The sequence below is a fragment of the Saccostrea echinata genome, unplaced genomic scaffold, assembly GCF_033153115.1.
Source record: "Saccostrea echinata isolate AGI-Se365-2 ecotype Australia unplaced genomic scaffold, CSIRO_AGI_Sech_v1 ptg000001l, whole genome shotgun sequence".
Classification (NCBI taxonomy): domain Eukaryota; kingdom Metazoa; phylum Mollusca; class Bivalvia; order Ostreida; family Ostreidae; genus Saccostrea; species Saccostrea echinata.
This window is the reverse complement of record NW_026889750.1, coordinates 23,552,064-23,577,136: the sequence shown is the minus strand read 5'-3', so window position 1 is coordinate 23,577,136 and position 25,073 is coordinate 23,552,064. Positions and strand designations below refer to the sequence as shown.

At 32.4% G+C, this 25,073-nt stretch overlaps 2 protein-coding genes across 2 annotated transcripts; both read right to left on the bottom strand.

Moving 5' to 3' along the window:
* Window positions 1-4,454: 4,454 nt before the first annotated feature.
* LOC133202733 (uncharacterized) lies at window positions 4,455-6,347 on the bottom strand. Its single transcript, XM_061338642.1, has 4 exons — window positions 6,266-6,347; window positions 6,084-6,189; window positions 5,701-5,816; window positions 4,455-4,949 (listed from the first exon to the last, which is right to left on the bottom strand). The coding sequence occupies exons 1-4, from the start codon at window positions 6,324-6,326 to the stop codon at window positions 4,831-4,833; spliced, it is 402 nt and encodes a 133-aa protein (XP_061194626.1). The 5' UTR covers window positions 6,327-6,347; the 3' UTR covers window positions 4,455-4,830.
* Window positions 6,348-11,531: 5,184 nt separating this feature from the next.
* On the bottom strand, window positions 11,532-20,872 carry LOC133196035 (NPC intracellular cholesterol transporter 1-like). The gene is made up of 22 exons (XM_061331989.1): window positions 20,705-20,872; window positions 19,605-19,749; window positions 17,713-18,727; window positions 17,425-17,560; window positions 17,085-17,320; window positions 16,723-16,823; window positions 16,391-16,551; window positions 16,048-16,176; window positions 15,554-15,736; window positions 15,305-15,419; window positions 15,062-15,189; window positions 14,819-14,956; window positions 14,636-14,725; window positions 14,249-14,439; window positions 13,678-13,799; window positions 13,444-13,570; window positions 13,261-13,319; window positions 13,000-13,147; window positions 12,658-12,889; window positions 12,319-12,432; window positions 12,026-12,188; window positions 11,532-11,674 (listed from the first exon to the last, which is right to left on the bottom strand). The coding sequence occupies exons 1-22, from the start codon at window positions 20,795-20,797 to the stop codon at window positions 11,532-11,534; spliced, it is 3,969 nt and encodes a 1,322-aa protein (XP_061187973.1). The 5' UTR covers window positions 20,798-20,872.
* Between the last annotated feature and the right edge of the window lie 4,201 nt (window positions 20,873-25,073).

Genomic DNA, 25,073 nt, shown 5'->3' with positions numbered 1-25,073 from the left:
CCTTGAATTTTATAATCCTGAAAGGTTTGGGTCCTGCATAAGACAGGAGTAATGTTTCTTTTATTTTAAATTGCTTTAAAAGGTAGTTTTGACCTAATTTCATTCATTAAAGATGCTGTAAATAAAAACCGATCACTTTGAGTTGTATGAAGAGAGTTATCTCTCTTTGTAAAATTGTAAACAGGTACATTTAATCAAACACACTCCAACAGGCTTGTAAGTATAACTATTTCTTGTTAAATTTATTTGAGAGTTCTGAAAATTTAGCAGAGACAGTTAATTTAATTCACTTTTGAGATATTAAGCTCTTATAGTTTAATTATTTGTTGAAAGGTGGAAAAAAAAGCAATTTTGAAAATCATTGTAACGTTATGAACTGACAAAATAAAAAATCAAAGTCATGATTTAAATGTACTTAAGACATACCTTCTTGAATATCAGGCAATTCATTTTCATCCATGTTCATAATATCAGATAAAATTTTCCACACGATTTGGAAGCAGAAAATAACTCGTGATATGTGAAGTTGATGAAACCGGTTTGAGACAGTTCAATAATACAAAAGCTTGTTTAAAATACTATTCATTATATCAGAGAGAGAGAGAGAGAGAGAGAGAGATAGAGAGATAGAGAAGGGAGAGAGAGAGAGAGATTTTATATAACAAAAGGCCTGCAGAATAAGATGACTATCGTTTTTTCTTAGATTTTTTTCCCTTTGATTTTACCAAAAAGAATGTACAAAATCTGAGCGTGGATTCTGCTCCCCCCCCCTCCCCTCAACAAACACGCACACAAACATACATACAAGCACACATGAGATGATTTTAGGTTTATGAAACTACCTGTTTCCATTTTACTTATTTATTTTATTTTTTTAATTTTACTTTTAAATTTTTATTACCTTTTGATGAGGGGGTGTCAATTACCCCCCCCCTTTTTTTTTTTTTGAAAAACCATGCGACGAGCTTGAACTACACAATGCATATAGAATTTAGAATGAATGATGAATCGAGATATACATTTGACTTTGCAGGAAATATGGATGCAGATTCCAGAGATGTTTTAAAAGCAGCTCTTCCTGCATTACTCTCAGATCCGCCTGATCTTCTCAGCTTTTTCAGACATATAGTGACTATTTTGTTTGTGATTTTAAAACCCCCACCATACCCTTTAATAGATGTGAGGCGCCGTTTTGTACAGAGGAGTTGAATATCTGGCAGGGTAGAGACGTCTTTCATTTGTTTTCCGGTCATCAATATGGATTTTTTGAAATAACTGGTGAAGATTTTGAGACCTTCAACATTCTTCTTCATAATGTATCAAATAAAATGGGCAAAACTATAACAGGGCATAGTTTATCTCCAAGAAACAGGATCCTTTTGTTTCTTATTTGGCTTCGAAATTATCCTTCGTATTATTTTTTGTCGCAATATTTTGATATTAGTGTTTCTACCGTAAAAGAGGAAATAAAGGCTTTAACAAATGTTTTTCACGCAGTTCTTAAATCTAACATAAAATGGCCAAGCATGGAAGAATGGAGAAGTATGTTGCATGTGTGGCCAAAATTATCTTCCGCAGTGGGCGCAATAGATGGAACGTCGGTTAGAATTTATATTCCTCAAACTGAACCTCAAAGATTTTTTTATTCGGGTCATCGAAAGTATCATGCCATACATGCACAAATTATCGTAGATAATTCAGGAAGAATCCGTCACATAGAATGTGGTTTTCCTGGCCACTTGAATGATGCTCAACAGTATTCTTTGATGACACAAAAAATTGGTCAAGATCAACCTTTCCCTGATGACTGTGTAATTTTAGGAGACAAAATTTATCCAAATGGACACCCAATATTGACACCTTTTTCCCCATCATCAAATTATTAACAAAACAGTAAGAGAACAGAGAAAATTTAGAAAATTTAATAGGGTTTTATCATCATATAGATCAGAAATTGAACGTTCGATTTGTAAATTAAAAACATACAGAGTATTAAGTAGCGTCTGGCGTCACCCCAGGCAAAAATTATCAGTCATTGCTGAAATTGTAGCAGGGCTTGTTTGTAGGTCATAATGAAAATTACACATTTATTAAAAAAAAAAAAAGCCAAGTGTTGTTGTTGATTATGAGATTTTAATGCATACAAAACCATGTATATATATCATAGATATTTTGTAAATGTTTTATATACATGTATTTAATAAAGAACTTGTGGTCTTAACTAATGTGTATTGAACTTTATGTAAGTGTTCTAATTATTTATTTATATACCTGTGTATTTATTTTCCATACACTTAAAGTGTACTTTCTTTTCGTGCCAATTAAATACAATTGTCAATATAGTGGAATTAAAATTTATAGATACATATCGCACCTGTACATGTATATCTGAATATAAACATGATATATATAAAAGCCTATGCACTAGTATTTGAAGATAAAATTTGTCTTTGATTTTTTTCTTTCTTTTTTAACCGCCCCTCTTAAAGGTCCGCTCTCAAAGGTATGAAGTCCGCCGTCCGCTGTACGCTATTTCGCAAAAGTAGTTTTGAAATTTTTTTTTTTATTCACCGTATAAAGTTCTAATAAATATAAGACCTTGTAGGATTTAATGATGAAATGATGACTTGTAATACTGTACACCTCTTCTAAGTAAAATTTTGTGGATATATACATTGTATATACCCGCTAAAACTTTTTTTTTCATTTTTCTTTAAAAAACGAGGATTTTCATATTTTGATATCTGTTCAAAACTCCTTGTAATGTATACTGATTTTTTTGCTTAAGAACATCTGATAGTATTATGATTTTCAATTAAGATAATCTCGGAAAATTATCAGTAGGAAAGTACATTGTAAAGTATTTCAACATGAACCTTGCGTATGACCTTAACTTATAGCCACTGTGACTATCTATTTTGCGATTTTATTGCGTGCTGAAAACACAATAGGTGAAATATAAGGATAACGAACAGTAATCAAGCTCCAAAGACTATTGAAACAGTACAGATTGGTAGCAGAGCAAACACGAACCTCTAAAAACACCAGAGGTAGGATCAGGTGTCATGGAGGAGTAAGATTCCCTGTCGACCAGTCACACCCGCTATATGCTCCTTGTCATGATCGGGAAAAACGGAAAAGTCCGTAGACAATTCAGCTTGTAAATAATGGCCAAAGAATAAGTATGAAAAATGTCAGTCAGCACTTGACTTAACTATAGATTGTTATTTGTTAACAAAGTCATTGTGTCACCAATAGAACTTGATTAATGTTGATTTTAAATGAGAGTTCTCATTTCTTTAGTCGCCCGCGTGGCGCAGTGGTTAGAGCGTCTGCTCTAGAGTCGCGATGTAAGGAGTTGATCCTTACGTCGCGGGTTCGAATCCCACTGTGGGACGTGAAGACCGGTCCTTCCGATGAGACCGTATATATAAATCGAGGTTCCGTGTGGCAGTAGGTGCTGGCACGAAAATGATCCCTCACTGCTCAATGGCCGTAAGTGCCGAGTATAGGACAAAATTTGCAGCTCTCCACCGGCAAGTGGTGGCGTCTCCATATGAGTGAAAAATTCTCGAGAGGGACGTTAGACAACATACAATCAATCAATCAATCTCATTTCTTTATTTCATAAATTTTACAATAGCTTGCCTCGTTTTAGAAATTGTTCGTAGGTAGACCATGCTCTTGCGTATCGAATCAACTGGGAAACATAAACTCCACATGCGGGTGATAATAATATTTTATTGCTACATAAATAAGGGAAGTTGCTGATAGAAAAACTGAAGTCATCATGTTTATCATAAAGTTTTGTTGTTTGTTTGTTTGTTTGTATGTTTGTATGTTTACTATTACTATTACTAATTACTATTATTCCTTTATAAAACTGTCAAGTTAATAGGCCATTTATGTCAAATTTTGCCCCGCAAGGTATGTTGTAAGTGTGTGCATTTTAATAATAAATTAAATTTTTCTTGGATAAACATAAGCATTAACTAAAGGAAAAATTTTTATATAAATGAGTAGAGGGATAATGAACCTTTTTTTATTATTGAAATAGGAAAGAATTAAAATTGCGACCCAACTCTTGTCATTAATCAATGGTTTGACTCAAATCAGAATTTCAATTTTATTCATATTGCATCCATTTCAACTTATCGTCGTACCCGAGAAGCTAAGAAAATGACAATAAATTTTGATAATGATTGAAACAGAACAAGTTCGACAAGTTTTTTTTCCTGGTGAGTAAGACTTTTCATTCTCTTTCTCATAGTGTAGCAGGGATAAATCAACAACAGAACAAACATATTCTAGTTTGTGTATAGACGAGCAAAACAGACTAACAAGACGGAATAATATAACTTTCGTTGGCATAACACGTAAAAGAGTTAATTTTGTTTCATCATTGACAAAAAACTCAATTTGCAACAAAACAATCATGTTTTGTTACTATCAAACTTTAAAATCATACATTCAGCATTCACTTTCCGTGTTTTTAAAGACTTGAATTCTTGCCAGACGTTCCATTAACACCAAGATACTGTTCAGCACCAAAATGATTACAATCATGTTTTATTCGAATTAGTTCTGATGATTTCACTTTTTAGATTTTATTTGAGATAAAGTATTTACATGTATCCTTTCTTTAATCCTGCGGTAAAGTTCTCTATTATTTGGAACTCATCAACACAGTACATGTGTACAGGGTAATTGATATTCAAAAGATAACTCATAAAAATGGTTATTTGATGCCAATACTCTCTCTAGCATATGTTGCTTTACTATTTATTCACCAACATATCAAATGGTTAATTTAATGCACGTGCTAAAATATCATTTTTGCATATTAGATAGTGGTGATGGTATTTTATTCAAAATTCTGTACAGTAGGAATATGTACATGATAATTCCAAATATCAGTAGTGGAAAACTGCCGATTACCGTACCACTGTCTGCAAATATATGATTTTATGTAGTATCATGATGCATGGTATACATTCATAATAACAATACGCTCAAAAGAGAGAGAGAGAGAGGATATAGAAAGCTGATAATATAGCAAATTATCCCTAAAATGCTAAAACTTTGGCAAATTATCTCTACAATGCTAGAGATTTTGCAAAATGAAAATGTTGCTAGATATTCAGTACAGTAGAAAGATGGAATTAAATCTGCTTTCGTGAATTTATCAAAATATTTGACTGTTATAAATTGTTCTCCTGAAGTTAAACATGTGATTGAAAGATTTTTGGGATATTTGTTTGTTGTTATGTTTTTCTATGTATTTTTTTTAATTTAAAAAACTATTTAATTCTAAAATCGAATCAAGAAAAATACAAAAGAAATTTTTAAAACAAAAACAAAACAAGCAAACCAAAAAAAATATTAACAATTTTAGCATTTTTTTAATTAAAGAGTTTAAAGGTGTTTTTAAAAACTATTTTTGTCGATTCTTTTTTTTTCTTCGTTTGCAGTAGTTTTGATATTGGATATGGTACAATTTTATTCCCCCTTTTTGTTACCTACATTTGCATGAAAAAACTCTTCGGAAACCAAAACTTAATTAAATGACTGATCGATGTAATTTATTTGATGATTTTTCATTGATAAGTGAGGCATTTTATTTTACAAATATTTTTTTCTGACCCTCATATGCATGTGTTGGTTTAACCAAACGTTTATAAAAAAAAAACTTTTACAAACCTCCACATGGATACTGATCCAGAGTTTGTTTAGCGGTTGCTATGATTTGGCTTCCCTCGCTCAAATTGCAGTCTTTTATGACTTGGTCAAGACAAGACAGGAATATTTTTGAAGCACTTGAATTAAATATATAAAATATTACCAATAAATGCTACATAAGACCATCTGAAATATGCGGTAGTTTTTAATTCTACTGCAATGTAAACTCTAATATGAAAATTTTAGATTAAATATGTTTTCAATGTACCTTTTAAAATATTTGCTTTTATCAACTCAACAGTTTTTATGGAAAACATTATGGAAAACATTCCTGTTTATCTTTTTATGATACTTGATTCCTGTTAATTTTTTATGATATACATATGAACATCTAACACATTTACCTGCATACGTTATCTTTGGAGGAGCCTGTACTTACTGAGGTCGTGAAGTTGGTTTGGCATCTTCCAACAGCTGTTGTAGAATCAGAACAGGTCTGTGAAGAAACTCCTAAAAATCAAACAAAATCTTTAGAGAGTTACGTTACGAACTTATGTACAGAAATCCAGAACTGAGGTATACCTACCAAGGAACTGTAAGTAAAGGAAAACAACACCAAGTGTAACACAACTTGTTAGGTAATTCATGATTTCAGGCGGATATCTTAACACCTTTCCACATGTGAAAAAAAATTACAAATCGGATGGTTCTTATTCATGGGAGGCTCTTTTATTTGGAAGCCAAAAGAACGAAGGTGGTTTCTCTACATTTTTCCATCAAAACCCGTTTTTGGTTTTATTACGTTCTCTTTGAAAATGCGTTATTGAAACAGATAAGTGTTTAAGATATGAATAATTTTAAGCAATAAACCACTCTGGAGCTTTCAAAAATGGGAGGTAATAAAACAATTTTTTGCTGTATTTGGATAACAAAACGTAAAGTTTTGGCAAGGGGCATTTTAAAAGAAATTTATTTTGTGAATATGATGAAAAGCTTTCAGGATCTACACAGGTGTATATTTAGTTCGTAGATATCACTGCATTTATAAAAACTCGAACAGGATTTTCTTTCTTGACCACAATGTGTTTTGACCATTTTCTAGCACCATATATGTTTCTCAGTTTTAGTGCAATTCATGTATATATTGTTTCTACGACCTTGAGATTTTTGAAATTTATAATTACCAACACTTATTGGAAATTTTTTTCATAAGCAGTGCTCAGAATAAAAAATAAGAGTCTTCAGGCAGTTGGTACATTATGATACGCGCTCCATTTCCCGTAACGACGTTGGAAATCGCTTCCTTGAGAGGTGTCAGGAATTGGGTCATACTCTAGACCTCCCCCGCTCAACATCCCATATAAGCATTTCTCAGTCACTTTGCATTTGTAGCCGGATCATACCTCTGGTGAATTCTTCACTTATTTTAGCGCTGAACAAGTTTTTCTCAGCAAGAGCTTTCAAGTAAAAAACTCAATTTTATAAAATATTTCACTGGCATAAGATAGAATAAAATATAGAGAAACCTAATGATATGTTCATTCCAAAGAAGATAACATTCAGGTACACTGGGAATGGGATGTGATATTCATAAAAACAAAATCAATGTCCGCACTCTTATATATCATGTTCTCACTTTCAAGCTTCTTACAAAAGGAAACAGTTTGAACGAAGTCATATGCTCAGATTTTATACCGTATGATCATTTTTTAAGGTTTTGGCTTTTGTTATATACAGCTGGTACATGTATTAGAAGTTTCTGAAATATCTTGAAATTGCTGTTCGACTGAAGAAGGGTTAATAATTAAACTGATGTTTTTTAAAAGTTAAAAGAATATAAATTTAACCCAAGTTTCGTATCCGGTTTGCTTGTTTGTTTTCTGAGTGCAATACAAGTGCTTTTAAGACTGCAATAAAATAGTGTTAGAAATTATGTTTAAATGCAATAAATATAAATGTCACATCACACTGAAAGCAAGAATGTCCTTTCATTTCAGGTTGGTACACTACAGAGATATCACAAAGAAACATGACGGCTTATTAGTTGATCAACAACATATTAATATATATATATATATATATATATATATATATATATATATATATATATATATATATATATATATATATATATATATATATATATAAATATGCCTTGATGTATAATGTATTGGCACAAAGCTAGACTGGTTCTTCATTCTTTTCTTTATGCTCCAGTTAATATCACAATTGATATTAACTTTATATTTTATAACTTTATAATATCACAATTGATATTAACTTTGGTGACACTTGCGTTATCATATTTGTTTATAAGTTCCATTATCATAACAGTATTTTGGAAGAACTTGATTTAAATTATATATCTGGAAATCCATCTTATACTCACAGTTCAATTTCTAAGGATAAAATTCTTCAAAATCACAGTTCAGTCTTTATAATACTTTTAACATTCCAGTCGACTAAGGTGAATTCGATCTACCCTACCGATTTTGGATTCCTAAGCTTCATAAAATTCCTTACAAACAAAGATACATTGTAGGGTCCAGTAAATGCTCTACCAAGTCTCCATCTTTAATCATCACAAAAATATTAACTGCCGTAAAGGAGAAACTTCAGACGTTCTTAAGTGGTGTAAATCAGATCTGGATTCTCAAAAACTACAAAGAAATTTTAGGGAATTTAAAATCACAAAAATTTTAAAAGTCAATAACAATAAAACATACAATTTTTCCACAATTTATACAGCCATTCCTTGCGTGAAATTTAAAACTAGGCTTTTTGATATCATAGACAACTGCTTCTTTAATAACAACGGAACTCGGAAATTTTCATATCTTGTGATTGGTCACCAAAATTACTTTGTTAAAAATCACTCTGATTCTCTGAAGTTGATAATAAAACATGTACTCTGAAGTTGATATGAAAAGGATACTGAAACAAGAATTAGATGGATTACTCGATCAGTATGTACTGGTCCCTGCTGACGAAGCAAATAACAACATTGATTGTAAGGCTCATTATTTTAATTGTATTTTAGAGGAACTAGGGTTTAATTCTGCAAGTGGTAATTCAACTCATACCCATAGCTCCCTTTCTAAGGAGGAAATTCTTCAAAACCATAAGTCTGTTTTAAATATTTTTGATATTCCCAACAATCAAAATAAATTTGAATTATCATACCTATACTGGATTCCTAAACTCCATAAAAATTCTGACAAACAAAGATACATATACGGGTTCCTGTAAATATTCTACCAAGCCTCTTTCTTTACTCCTCACTAAGCTACTTACAGCAGTTAAGTAGAAACTTCAGAAGTACTGTACAACAGTATATCCGAGAAGTGGTGTAAATCAGACGTGGATACTTAAAAACTCCAAGGAACTTTTAGAAAATTTGAAATCACAAAATTTTAACAAAATCAATAGCATTAAAACGTACGACTTTTCAACACTTTATACAACCATTCTCCTTGATAGATTAAAGTCCAGGCTTACAATCAATAAATAGGGCTCACGACGGGTTCACCGGTTGACAGGTGACACTTACTCTTCGAAGGCACCTGATCCCACCTCTGGAATTTCCGGGTGTCCTTGTTTTATGCCCTGTTCACAGAGTTTTTTTTTTATATTGATCACTGTTTGTTATCTTCACTTTTTTATTGCATAATTATGTGAAACTGAGTGAATTTTTAGGAAGCAATTATCGGGGAAGGGGGGGGGACAGAAATTCTTTGACAAGCAAGTAAAATGGGGGTAATAAAACGTTAATATTTGAGGGGACACAACTGAAAATTGGTTTTCTATTATATGGTACATATTGGCAAAAATAAACATCCATCTTACGGGCCTGGGATTCGCAATTCGATTTCAAAAATTAAGAAAAAGAATGTTAGAAAGCTTTTATAATCATGCTTTTATGTTTTTAACTAAACTTCCAATTTTACATATTGCAGAAAAATATACTCTTTAATTTGGAATTTTTGTAATGTTATAAATTAATACATGCATCCTTTTGTGTTTTGAAAATGTATTATTATATGCAAAACTTTTTTTTTCCTACCAGTATTTTCGTTTACCAGTGCCTAGTATATCGCCTTAATAAATATAAGGATATCAATATGTCCTAAAGCAGACTTATGTTCTCAATGCTATCCGCTTGTGACGAGTTTTAATCATAGGAAGAGCAGATGATTAATTATAACTGAACTGATTGTGTTTATTTAAGGAAATACTGGGGTTTTTCCCTAAGAACAAAGTATGGTTTCACTACAAATCTGAAAAAAGTCATTTTGAGCTTAGAAATGTACCAAATTAATGATGTCATATTTCCAGAATGGCCCTACTTCATTCCATATTCTTTTATGATATATCACATTCATATACTCAACTCATATATAAGCTAATATCATAACTTTTTGAAAACATTAAAATTTTTAGGGCACAATAAAGCCCAAACCGTACCTTCTTCTTTGTAGATTGCAAATTACATGTAGTTTCTTCGTTTAGAAGCCTGTAATTTCCCTTTTAAACTTGGTGTCCTTTCTGACATATTTCATTTTATCAAATAAAATCTTAAATAGTCATATTGCATATTTGAAAAAATGAAATATGTCAAAAAGGACATCTGTGTTGTTTTCTGAAATTTCATATTTGATGATTGTATTTTGGAATGAAAAGAATGTATAATTTTTTAGCGTAGAGTGTTCACTTGCAAGCATTGCCTTCTTGATATTTATCCCACTTTGGTTTATTCTGGTAAAATAAATTATTCTAAGTTGTATCCGTCAGTGAGTAATCTAGTAGGAAATCAATGTTTTGTAATGTATTTTGATACTTAAGTAAATAATTATAAAACTGTAATTTAAAGATTAAAACAGACAAAATAAACACAATAATATTCTCGTTAAATGCTTAATAAAGCATCAATTTAATAGCATCTGTTGTGAAGTGAATCATGTAAAAACATATTTAAATTAAAAAAAAAACATCACAAGCTTTAGACAAGAAAAACTCAGTTGTCTGCATCACAAGCATTCAAATATCAGACGTTAAAAAACACGTATAATGATATCGCAACAAAACAAAAAAAAAGTCAAACAAAAACAAAAGTCCATATTTACAACTAGTTATTTATACAGAATGTTGATTATTTTGTTATGAGGTAACACTATATAAAACGCCTTCATCCACACAAGCTTCTCGTGCTATAAATAAACTGACAAACCCGACAAAGCAAAACTTAAGACTTTTATATCACAAGAGCAAAACATTACTTACAAACTTAATTTTCATCTATAACATCCACAGGCACCATCTATTATGCATAGATCATTGAAATAACGTCAAATGTAAACTCTTCATATCAATTCAAAAGCAACTCAATATACTTGCTTTTTTATATCAACCAATGAATTTACAATACAATTACGATTGGATTCTTCACAATTGACATTTAAAAAAGAATGCTTCCAGACACGACTCTGAAAATCTTTCTTATGCACCTGATTTCCGTATTAAGTTAATATATGTAAGCAGCCTTTCAACTAATACATATCAATTACATTTTGAACGAGCACACATTCTACTTACACATATGTATATACGATGGATGGCAGATATTCACCATTTTCGAGTTAAACAATCAGAATTAAGGTGGAATTCATTTTAAGCCACAAGAAAACTCCCTTCATTCGTTCATATTTACAAAAACATCAAGGACTAACTGTCAATATCAATTCGTTGTTCGCAATATTTTGTTCCTATAAAAGTTTTTGACTTTTCCGCTTCACATGAACATAATCGACATGAAAAACTGAAATAAATTAAAGATATAACAATATAATACGTGTTCATAAATGTGAATTTTCTAATATCTTTAAACTTGTCGTCTTTATAAAGTCATCATTATAAGCATGATTTGTGTGTCCGTTTGCACGTAAATTTTCTTCAAATGGTTCTTTATTATTTAATTTGGCTTTGTTCACTGGAGGACCTAAAACACAAAAATTTATGTAAATTATTACATGAATCAGAGACGGATATGAAAAATATATATATATATATATATATATATATATATATATATATATATATATATATATATATATATATATATATATATATATATATATATATATATATATATATATATATAAAGTTAATTTGAATACATTTTTTATTCATGCATCTTACATAACCAATACAAATTTTATCTTTAAGCAAAATTATGCTAAATGAAACTTTAAATTTAAGAAAATCTTTACCCAACCAAACAGAAATATCACTATTTTTAAACTTAATCTTTCATTTTTTATGCACCAAAGATAAAATAACATGTACATACCAATGTAGCTTAACAAGACAGGTAAAAATATTAATCCGTGAGTTGCACCATATACAACTATTGCTAAGTACATTCTGAAATAGAACACCTGGAAAAGCTGCGATTTTGCGAAGGCTAGAACAATTATTCCACCCAATTTTGTCAGGGTAATACCGCTTAACACCTACAAAATAAGCAAGTAAAATATATCCCATGAAAAGTATTAATATTTTTTGTTGATTAAAAAAAATGTAGAAAAAGTAAAAAAAAAAAAAAAAAGAAAAAAGAAAGAAAAAGAATGAGAGCAAACTTACAGAACTGCCCATGTGAGCTACTGCATCTTTTGCTCTTTCGACTTTATCTCGATGGTTGCTGACGGCAAACGCCCTTGTAATGTGTGCACAAAATTCAACCGATATTCCTACAGCCTGAAATTAAAATAAAGTTTTTTAAATCCAGTGAGAAAACTTTCAAAATCAAAATCCCACATGTAAACGATAGTTTAGAACAATATAAAGATACATATTCTTTCATGAAGTTTTTATTCATGTAAAGGTAGCAGAGTATTTTATTTAATTTAATAGCATCTATACATCTGGATATTATGCCACAACTGGACTGAAATCCTGACCATAATTTTAGAATAATCTTACCATAACAAGGTTGACCAATGAAACGGCATTAATTGAGATGTTCCACAAGGACATGAATCCTAAAATGTCAATCACTATCATAGCTATAGTCATTACCACCATCAAAGCGGAAATGATGTCAAATCCAAGTAATATAAAGGTCACAACAAAAATGGCGGCAACACATATACATAAGTTTTGTACTGTATCCTCAACAATGGTCAAGTATTGCTCGTAAAAGACGTAGAATACGCTAAAAAATATATAAGAAAAATAATCTTAAAAAAGAATACCGGTAATAATTTAAAGAAAATTATGCTGAATGATAGATTTTACTTAATTTTAAGATATACTTCTTTATACCTGTATGGGAAGACTTTAGTTGAATTTCCCCCCGTTTTTATTTTTAACATTGTTGTCATATTGTCTGCTACTTTCCTAGCTTCCAACAATCCCGTGATATAGTCCTTGCTTTCTTTCATTATGGAGTGATACGTCATGAAATAAGTGGCTAAGGGGTAAAACAGAATTATGATATAGTTACTCAAAAATTCAAAAAGTATGAACAAAATTTACGTACGCGCAGTAATACTACATGTTATATAGTATATAAAAAAAATTCACCTCCAACAGCTTTTTTGTTATTTTTCAGATTCACCGCACTTCCATATGCAGCATGGCCTCTAATTAAAAATAGGTTTCAAAAATCATTATATCATGATACAAAGTAAAGAAACTTTCCATAAATATATATAAGTAAATGGAAGCGTCTTTGGAATATCACGATAAAATCATTTCAAAACTTACCCCTTTGCACATTTTATTCCAGGGTTGTCTTCTAAATACCAAGGTAAAAATTTCATAAAGTCTTGAGAAACAGGCCGGCCATCAGCAGATTTTTGAACTGGACAAGTTAGACAACTCGTATTATCCACTGAAAGAAATCAGAGATTTGTTGATTTTATTTTGTTACATGCATGTTAACTCAGTTGCATTAAGTAGAATATGGAATCATAGATTCCAGTTTTTGGTGAAAATTACCTGTGGCTGCACAGAACTCTCCAGTGTGGTTATAGATCCGACAACATGGGGGATCACCACCAGGTCTTAACCAATCAAAGTAGTCGTCTATCCAAGCCGATGTGGGATGGGCAATATAAGTACTAAATTCAAAGAATTTTTTTTAATATGTTTATATATAGATACGTTGACTGACGTTTTTCATGTTTTAGGTCACTACTGATTTTACGGATTTTTCCGTTTGCCCGATCATGACAAGGAGCACACGGCGGGTGTGACCAGTCGACAGGGGATGCTTACTCCTCTATGGCATCTTACCCATCTCTTTTTAGAGGTCCGTGTTTGCTCTGCTTTAAATTTGCATTGTTTCAAAAAAGACTTTTGAGCTTGATTACTGTTCGTTATCTTTATATTTCCTAAAAAAAAACATATTTACTTTACCTTTTAACAGAACAAAATTATGTATCATGAATGTTTTCTAGATAAAATTTCGTTCGTCAATTTTACTACTCTGTGTTGTGAAATAAGTATAATGCGTTCTACAAGAGGAAAAATGCACTGATTTTGATTTTAAAAGTAAATTTTTACTTACTAATTTGCTTGTTTTGCAGCTGTGCTAATCTGACCCACTACGGAATCCTCAGGACACCCTGTCCCCCCACATACTAAGTTTTGACCATCCTTTGTTGTGTAATCAACACCGTCTTCCACGACGAAGTACACTGGGGCCCCCACGTGCAAGTACTCACTCAGGTTCCCGAAATAGTTCAGAACATACGAGTCCTGTTTCACAGAAAACACATATACAAAAGAGCATCAGGTTTATATATTCGATTTCAATCTTGACTTACAATATTTTCAAAAAATGAAAGAAAGAGATATGATTTGAACATTGTTTTACTACACAGATTGTTATTCCTTCTCAGATATTCAGAATTTAAGTATGCTAACAGCATATAGATCTCTTATTAATACTTACATCTGGCATGGATAGCTTTTGATCAAGCCCAATCTCTATTTTATGAATCTGAGAAACACTGAAGCAGAAATATCCAACAAACAAGATCATCTGAAAAGAAATAGTGAGTGTTTTTATCTTTCTTCACTGACAGTAAAAGTTTTTGAAAGCATTTAAGAAAACAAATGATGCATGTAAACTTACCACAATTGGTCGAACAACTTTGGAAAGTAAAGCCTTCGAATAAAAGTTCTTAAAAATTTTAAAAAGAATTCCCTCGGAGTTTCTTTCTTTCTTTGTTTTATCCAGTTGTACACAACAGCAAATATCCAGCCTATTGCTCTAAAATTGATAAATAAATATGGAAGATATTTTTTATAGATGAAATTGTCAGGGAAAATTAAAATAAAATGGCCTTATGCAGTAACATAAAATCAATTTACTTACTTCTTCTCTTTTGGCATCCAACGTCATAATTGCAACAAAAACAGTTATTTGAAACAGGAAATCTAATAAAACCGCCATGGCTGAATAAAGGGAGAATACTCGTACTGCTGGCATATCCGTCAGGGCACCTGTAGAGAAAGATGGAATCGATCATAATTTGATAAATTTCAGTGTCTTTACAGCTGTGTCAGAAGGGTTTTGCTTTTAAGTGTTTTTGTGATTATTATCTGGAAAAATACCCACCCAAGAAGAAAGCAAGTGATTCAGCACAGCTAGCCAGGAGCATACTTGGTCCAACTTTGCCTAGGACCCTTCCGATTCTGTCTTCAAGCTCCTCACCAGTAAGAGCTTCATCTCTCTGTAGAAGAAACAGTATGTTTAAAAACTGGTTATCGAATGTGATATAAACCTTTCTGAACCTCGGAGCGCTTACTTTTACTAAACATAAGCATAGTTCTACAGTACAGATTAACAAGCTAGAGCTATTTTGACCTGGAAAGCTTGGACAAGGATGAAGATGTTGTCGACTCCGACAGCTAAAACCAGAAATGGAACGACTTCAATGATGATTAATGTGGCAGCAACCCCGCAGTAGCTGAAGAGACCCAAGGACGAGGATACAGATAGCAGGACGATGCAAACTCCACAAAGTCCCAGACTTGTTTTGGAGGTGATCTAGATAAATACAATGTATGAACATAAGAAACAAAGTGACGTCTGGTTTAGAATCCAAATTTGATAAGATACATTTCTGAAATAGTACGTAAAAAATTGTAGAATACTCAAGTATTGTGGAAAAAGTGATGTAAATACTGGAAATATGTGTGCATACCAGTGTAATGTTGAATTAATGTTGAATGACATTATGCTTCAGATATATACTTGTATGAGTAGATTCCAGTTTTTAGTTGTTCAGTTCTATTAACAGAAAATATTGTGCTTACATTAATCAATAAACAACGATGCTTAAGGAGAGGGAAACTTACAAAACATCTTGAGCATTGTCCAAAATTTCCCAGTGTAATACTGATGTACCCAAACATAACTATGTAACTAATAACTATCGTCCAAACGTCTGAGGCACTCTCACGCTGAATTTCATCTTCAATGGAACGCTACGAAAAAGAAAGAATGGCTTATATATATATTCATATAGAGAGAATTTAAAAGAGCATTGATTTCATACTGCAAAAACACTGCATAAAGATAAAAAAGCAGACTTTTGAAGCAAAACAGTCTCAGCCTCGATAAGTGGATAGAACAATTAAGAATATCAGATCAAAGGATTTTGTATGAAATGAGGGCATCGAGATTTATTATTAACCCTACCTCGGCTGAATAAGCAATGATCATATCAGGATCGGAGAAGTTCTTCATGAAATTTAGAAATTCTTTCTCCCAGGCCTTAGCTTTTTCATTCTGTGCTTCGTCGACGTGGTTGTTAACAACAAATGTGATGACCATAGCTGTGGACTCATTATAATTCTCACCTGTTGGAACAATGTAGAGGTAAGTTAGAAAAGAAGTTGGTTTCGTGAAGTCTTTCAAAACTATCCTAGTAGGAGAACGTGCTTGATAGATGAAGAATTCACCAGTGAAGGTAATGATATTTGTTCCTTTGTTTTCTTGTTTTTCATTTTATATTGTCAACAAGCAATTACCTGTGAAACCACCAAGAGATATCCATGGAAAGATTGGCTGACCACTTGCTCCTAAACATGACAGGTCGAGATGATGCTGATCTGACACAGACGCTGGTGCTCTGAATGATAGTTAATGTATACAAGTGAGATTTTAACAAGAAATTATACCATTACATCCGGTTTTACGTTTTCATTTAATGAAGCCTCCACTTTGCAAAATTATTTCAGTGTAGAGCAAGACATGCTGCAAAGATTTTTAACATTTGATGTTTATTTCTGGAATGCTTGGGTCTTGTGTCACAAAAACTTCAAGCTTCTGCATACGTATAATGAGAAGTGAAATGCATGCATAGTATACGTCTTTTTCAAATTCCCTTTACCTTGCACAATCTGAAAAATGGTCTAAGTAATCGCCTTCAAGAAATGTCCCTGTATAATCATCATATTTGATTTTATCTAACTTTGTATGGTTGTTCTGCCAATATTCCAGTATACTTTGTATTGTGCAATGAGTATTATCAGGAGCCAAAGGCTGGAAGCAGATATCCTGAAGTGTCACTTTCTTTCCTTCATAGTCTGCTTGTATATTTTGAATACTTAGCTGAAGGTCGAGAACCTGTAATTAATATTTTGCGACATAATTAGATAAAATCTCTCTCTCTCTCTCAATTTACTTGAAATTCCGTCTGTACACTAAAGTCATTCAAATATAAAGCAAACCTTGTGTAAAAAGGCTTTATTGAATATGGAAGTGTAATTCCGGTAAAGACCATATTGCACTCCTGGGACTTCATGTCTGACACCTGTGGCGTTTTCTGGACGTGTGATGATCAGTTGCTGAGTTCGATAAAATGGGCTGCAATTCAAAAATTAAATAAATTAATCCTAATTTTAACAAAGAAAAACTACTTCTCAAAAATGCTACCTAAATAAATTTTAAAATATTTCTATGTTATATTGATATTTTCAATTTTTAAATTTCTTGTTTAAATAAAAAAAATGCATCACCCGAAATGGTTGTCGAAGTAATTCTTTTCAAGTCTGGCCCTGCTTTTTTCAGCAGACCAAAGCTTTACTGGACTTGTAGTCACTTCAAACATCACTATTCCAACAGAAAAGACAGCTCCCAAAATGATGCCAGCAACAATTATCTTTAAAGGATTCAAAGCACAAAACCTTCCCCAGCGATGAAAATTCCTCTCCAAAGTCCTTTCCATCCACAAACCCCATTTCTGAAAACAACTTCCTTTTGGTTCTTCCTTGAACACCCCTTTCTTCTCTGTTTTGTTTTTATCAACAATATACACATCAGTGTCTCTATTGATTTGCTTTTCGCCAGAAGTGCCACGATTGTAACAGAAAGAAATTACGACAAAAAAGATGAAGAAGAAAGAAAACACTACAAAGGTAACAAGTGATGCAAAGAACCAACAGTCCACTCCGTCAATGGTGCACGGTATTTTGGGCTTTGGAGGGGGAGGGAGGGGAGCACACGTGGATTGGCAATCCTGACAACTACAGGCTGACATATTCCCATATTTCTTGTAGCAGGGGGTTGTACTGTAGTTCATTGGACGAATATCAGCTGCTGATGTGTTCTGTATATGATAGTTGATGGTGAATGGTGTTTGTCCATTGGCAGTAGAACCCATGAAGTCTAGCCAGTTTTGTACAGTACAATCAGCGGCAGGCTTTCCACAGATGATATCTAAAGCTTTTGCGTTTGTACTTGGCATTTGAACATCTTTACAAGAATTGTACATTCCGTATACGTAATCTTCACTCACATGGTAATCCACCTCCATTATTATTTCACGTGGATCGCTGGGATTAAAAACATTGAGCATCTTTGTCTTTACTTTCACAAAATCTGCTTGGTTTGGATCACACGTGAAATAGCAAAAGAGGTATAGAAAGTTGTAGTAACAGGACGGGCATCTGAGCAACAGCTGTTGTGGAACACCCATGTTCTTCTTGAATGATCTCAGCTGGTCCAAATCGCAGCATGTTAATGGTTGATCACCTGAAAACATTTTTCCTAGAAAATTACTGTTGAAAATTTGAATCTTTGTACATAATTTTAAAAACATTCTTATATTTTATTCTTTTTAATAATATTAATATTAAATGTACGTTCATGTTATGAAATTTCTGCTTATATTTGTTTTTATACTTAAGATGTACAAATAATTTTCATTATTTGGATACATTTTAGGTGAAAAATTGAATAAAATATTTTTCTTAATTTTTTTTTTTTTTTTTTTTTTTTTTTTTTTTTTTTTTGAGAACTGATTGCAGCCTGTTTCTTGTTTAAGTTTGAATCAAGTTAATCAATAACCCACATGGAAAAAGTAATCTTTAGATTTAAATGCTGTCGCAAACCTTAAAAATGCTCAGCATTAGTAAACTTTATCAGATACTAATGTTATAATGCATAATTTTATCGTATTTAGTTATCAATATTATATGATATGTACACTAAAATTTAGAAGTAATTCGAAAAGTTATATAATAAATAAACATACACCTGACATTATATATCTTTCTTATCACAAAAAATAAAATATAAAAAGCATAACATCAAGTGACTGTCGATAAATATGGATTTAAATTTCGCCTATAAAATTTACTAATCTGTCTTCATACATGTTTTCTTCAAAAAACCGAAGGCCAACAAAGACGCCCCCATCCCCCCAAAAGCTAGAAGTCTTTTTCCCCTTTCCTGTTCTTTTTATCTTATTATTTTAATTATAATTTGTGAAGAGGATGATGAAGATTACCTGCCTATTATAATCCAGAGACCTGACCAGTATTCTAAGCAAGTGACTAATTAAAATGAAAAGAAAGTGGGTGCATTTTAAAAAATTCCTAACCCCAGCATCCGTGATAACGATACTCACTCGTGACCAGATTCGGACAGTATGTCCGCAGAATGTCCAGTCCCTCCGATTCGTTCATTACTTTCGGTGATCCTTCATAGTTACAATTCAAGTTTCCTGTGGGCCTGTCCAGACATTCCCCGTACATGGAACATTTGCCAGAGTTCTAAAAATAGAGCAACTGTATTTCTTTTTGTGTAGACTTCGCTTAGGAGAATTGAACATGGAAAAGTAATGTTTTTCTTGTTACAATGGAGTAGTACATGTACCAATGGTCTGCTATAAGAGGGTTATATCTAGTGTATTTTAGGTGACGTATATCGCCAGATTGGTTTTCCTTTTTTTAATTTGAAACCATATAAATGAGAAGTTATAATGCAGACAAAACCTATAAGCAATATTACCTATTTTTCATACAAGTCCAATAGAACATTCAGAGTCTGGCATTTTTGTGAGATAAATTATCTTAACTTTGATTTTATTTCGAAATGATTTTATCTACCATTTACCCTTCATTCCCTTTAACTCGGTCATTTTAAAGGTTAAGACGTACTAACTTATCGAATTCCAGAATTAACTGATAAATACTTATTCTTCACCGGAAATGTTACTTCGCAGTTTTTACTATTCGAAGAGTTCTTGATTTTAAGAAGGGTTTTGAAAAATCTCCTTTAAAGAAAACACTAAAATTTCTTCTGAATATAGTTGCTGTAATTCCATATTTTCATTTTTCTTCAGTTAAAAATTACTAATCAAATTTAAACCTGCCATTGACAGTGTGGTATGAAAACCTTGTTGCTACAAACATTTTTTTTCCTGGCTCACTAAGGAATGTATTTGATAATTGTCTGCAACATTTAATTCTCATGTTTTCAGATGGAATCTGAGTATTAATATTTGGAGACACTTTCCAATCTGCGTAAAAATTATTCATTTAATAAATATGGACCTTATTTGATTGTTAATAGTTTATTTAAATACAACTATTAACAAAAAAATTTTAAAGTCTACTAAAAAAATTTCTTTGAAGTGTCTTTTAAGGAAGACGTAAGAAGTAATCTGACAAATACTAGTACATATTCAATGAAAATATATGCATGTTATCTTCAAAAGTCCCTTACCTGTGAAAAGGTGCATTTTATGAACACCAGAACAATTAAATATCGTAAATATTCTTTCTTCATAGCTGTCATTGTGAACGTTACAACATTCATAAATCAAAATGTAAAGAACAACATGTGAACAGTGTTTTCTCGATCTTTGTCCTCAAGACCTATATCGTACGATGGTATGACACATTGAGTGGACTGATACTATGAATGGGTTGATCTAGAAGGAAGGTAATTCGAATGGAGGCGATAAGGGAACCACATTAGCAACATGGCTATTCGGATTTGTTTGTTTTGATGTCGTCATTGGAGTAGGCATGGGGAAATAGGATAACTTGGGAGGTTAAAATAATGCGGTAAATGTAACTGTCCTACATTATTCCCGAGTTCGTATTGGTCAATTAAAAATGTTCTTCGACTAAAAGGTATCAAATGTACCGAGCGACAGGTTGTTTGCTTTTCTTAATTAGATGATTAGTTTTACTATTTCTAAACAGCCCCCGGGGGGAGGGGGGGGGGGGCAGCGACCATGAAATTTACAATTTCACTCATAGATACTACTAGTATATGCCAAAATAAGTTGATATTGGTGGGTGTTGCTAAAACGCGGAATGGAAAACGGAAAATCTTGTATCAAATTATTTACTTCAAGCATATATAAATCAGACAGGAACCAGTATTCTTTATCATCTAGTTTATGTCTCATTAAATAAAAATAACATAACAATGTAATTTATTCATGACCCTCCCCGCCTAAGAACTACATGCGGTGGTCAATGAAATACATACTAATTAGACGCACAGCCCATGTATCTATCTGATACTCATTCATCACTTGTCCAAATCTAATTTTTAAAGCTTATTCACCAAAGACAAAACTCTCTTTTTTATCATTTATTATGAAACAGGCAATGGTGTTTTAAAACAGGGGAGGGGTGGGGGCAGAGAAAGAGAATAATTATGCACACATTTGTGTTCCAGACAACGATCACTGGCATTAAGGAAAGAATAGAGGACATGCTTATTAAAACTACAGGAATGTGCGGATCTAGAGTGGGTTCGAGATGGGGTTCGGACCCCCTGAAATTTGCGGAGTTATTACGTGTACATTGTAAAGTAAATATTTATTAAGAAAAATGACTTTGCCCCCCCCCCCCCCCCCCGAAATCACGGACCCCTGTGAAGTTGATGGGAAGAGTACACATTAACAACCAATGAGAATCTAGGTCACTATTTGAGAGACGCTAATTATGTATCGACGAGAATGTCACGCCTTACTGAAAGTTTAAGCAGAAAAGAGATTTGTACTATTCTGATTCTACGCAGAAATACTCTGAAATTGATATCAAAAAATGATATACTTCCATATAGAAAATATCTATGTACGCGTAGTATTTGGAAACCAGGTCGTCTAAAAATCTGTGTGAATTTCGATGGGCACTAATTCTATTCCTTTATGAGCCGACCTGTTTTTATATTCTTATGAAGCAGAATTTATTCAAAATCTTCTACATAAGAAGAAAACTTGTGGCTTTTGATTGAACATTTTGATATATCGGAGAAATTCTACACGTATCAATTGTGGCCCACGTGGCGCAGTGGTAAGAGCGTTTGCTCAAGAGTCGCGGAGAAAGGAGATGTTCCTTACGTTACTGTTTTGAATCCACTGTGCGGCGTGGAGACTGGTACTTCTTCGGATGAAACCGTAAAAAATCCGAGGTCCATGTCGCATAAGGTACTAGCACAAAAAAGATTCCTCATTGCTCAAAGGCCGTAAGTGCCGAGTACAGGTCTAGATTTGCAGCCCTCGACCGGCAAGTGGTGTCGTCTCTATATGAGTGCAAAATTCTCGAAGGGATGTTAAACAAACATGTATCAATTAACAATAGTTATTTTCATTCATATGTCAATATGCCCCTGGGTCGATATATCCCTGTCAAGACGAAATAAAAGACACCAAAGAGTCTTCCACATATGTATCAATCTTGGATGTTTACTGACTATAGATGTTAATGGCCAACTAACAACTAAAATATACGACAAATGGGATGACCTAAGCTTTTCCTTCGTTAACTTTCCCTATTTATGTAGTAATATTCCAAAATCACCTGCAGATATTGTTTATGTCTCAACAAATATATTCTGACTACTGATACATAAGTTGATTTTACAAGGTTTTCATCTGTCTGGTTTAAAGTCAGCATGCAGTTCGCAGGTTTTATGGTCGTTGTAATGACGCTGTTTGCAAATACAAACTTTCGTTGGGTTATATGATTAGGAACATTATTTCCACCCATCGTTAGGCCATAGTTTTATATAGTTCGTTTAGCCGAACTTTGAAGAGGGCTCACGGCAGGAGTGACAGGTCGACAGAGGGTGCTTCCTCCTCCTTGCGATCGGAACCTGATCCAACCTCTGGTGTTTTGAGGTGTTTTTTTTTTCCTGTTAATGATTTGAATTTTTAAACTATTTTCCCGCATGAACATTAAAACAAATCAAGGTTTATTTCCGCATGTAAATTATCTTCCATAGTTTTATTGACGTAATCTACCAAGGGTTTTTAAAGGCCTGATAAGCCTTGGCTAGCAAAGATGAAATTCAATTGCTGTTTTTTCTTCAAAATGGCTACGGACAAGTCTATCAATGCTGTGTATTTGCTGTTGGCAGTAATGCAAACACAGGTGAGTAATGTATATATAATTTTTTTTATTAAAAACACTCTTATTTAAGAAATTATCGTATTAATTTTCTGTGAGTGGGGATATGGACAGGGAAAAATGGACGGAAGGAAAACTACATCAGTCTCTGCAAACAAATATCAATACTCTTCGAAATTTTTCATTAATATATAACATCTCGATCTGTAGATCTATGAAATTAAATTTTTCTGCTTTCATTGCAAAATGTAGTCCTTTATTCACTGGAAGATGTTTTATTCACACAAATGTATCGAACAACTTTTTAAATTCAAAAAACAACAAATTATTATTCTATATCATTTTTTTTCGGAAAGAGGGAAACGAGTTACAGTGGTCATTTTGCAAAATCATAAAATAAATGTCTTGCTACTTTGTGAATATTTTTGAAGATATCTAGAAAATTTCTTATCAATTGGAAACGTTGTTTTCCCATCTAACAGATAAATTCTTAAATGATTTCTTAATTGAAAACTTATTGAGACCTATTTAGCAGCAATGCAAACGATAGTTTGTAATGTTTAGTTAAAAAAAAACTTGCTGAGGTTTATTTCCGTGTACTACTTTACAGAGTAAGCAATAGTACTCTGATTATATATTCATCATTAGATGCATTAATTTTATTGATAGAGAGATATGATTTTAAAGGAAGTTGTAAGTTCACATCCTCATGAATAACAACCGACCTGAAGTAATATTGCAGAAGGAAGGAATGTCTTCCTTATAGTTTATCATTTCACACCCCTTTTTCAGCTCTTCAAAGTTTTTTTTTCTTTTTATATAAATATTTCGTGTTCCAAAGTTTCGGCATGAGCATCACTGAAGAGACCTAATTTTTCGAAATGCGCATCTTGTGCATCAAAATTGGTACCGTATATGATTTACATTACTTAGAGTAAATTATCAAGTCTCAAATATATTTCCATGAAATGTGAATAAAAGCACCAATTGTGCATTTTCTAATTAAAAATTGATCATCAGGAATATTTTAAGATAAAAACTATAGGTATCCAATACTGATACAGTATTTTTGTTTTTCTATCAAAGTCAATTGTTATATAATACATAGTGTAAAAAGTTTGTGCTATCATTGCAAGACAGATCACTTCCAGTCATGCTATTAAGCATTGGTATAAAGGCAAGATTAAAGGAAAATATTTTTTTTCTTAAATTGTATTTATTTTCATACTTTAATTGGGTGAAAATGTCAACTTTTTACAAGACCTTGCTAAGACTTCAAAAATCCTTGCGTAAAACGAATATTGCTGCACGAAAAGATTTCATTTTCAAGTTTAATTTTAAAACGTATTCAAGAAAATAATAATTTTATGAGTCATCGTGTCTTGCTTAGGAGCAAATATCCATACGTTTAATGATATGTAAATCTTTGACAAGAAACCTTTACCAGTACTTAAATGCAACAAATATATCTACACCTGTATACATCTTACAACTGTAGAACTCACATTACAAATGCTTCTCTTCATTTTTAGGCCAGAATTAATGGACAGTGTGTCATGTATTCAGAATGTGAACAAACCGATTCAGGTCCACTGCCATGTACCTACAATGGTCAACCAGTCACTCTGAAGGACCCAAAATCTCTCCAAATTTTGAAAAACTACTGTCCTGATTTATTTGAAGGTATAAATACTTAGAAATCAATTATAATTTTCAAATATTTT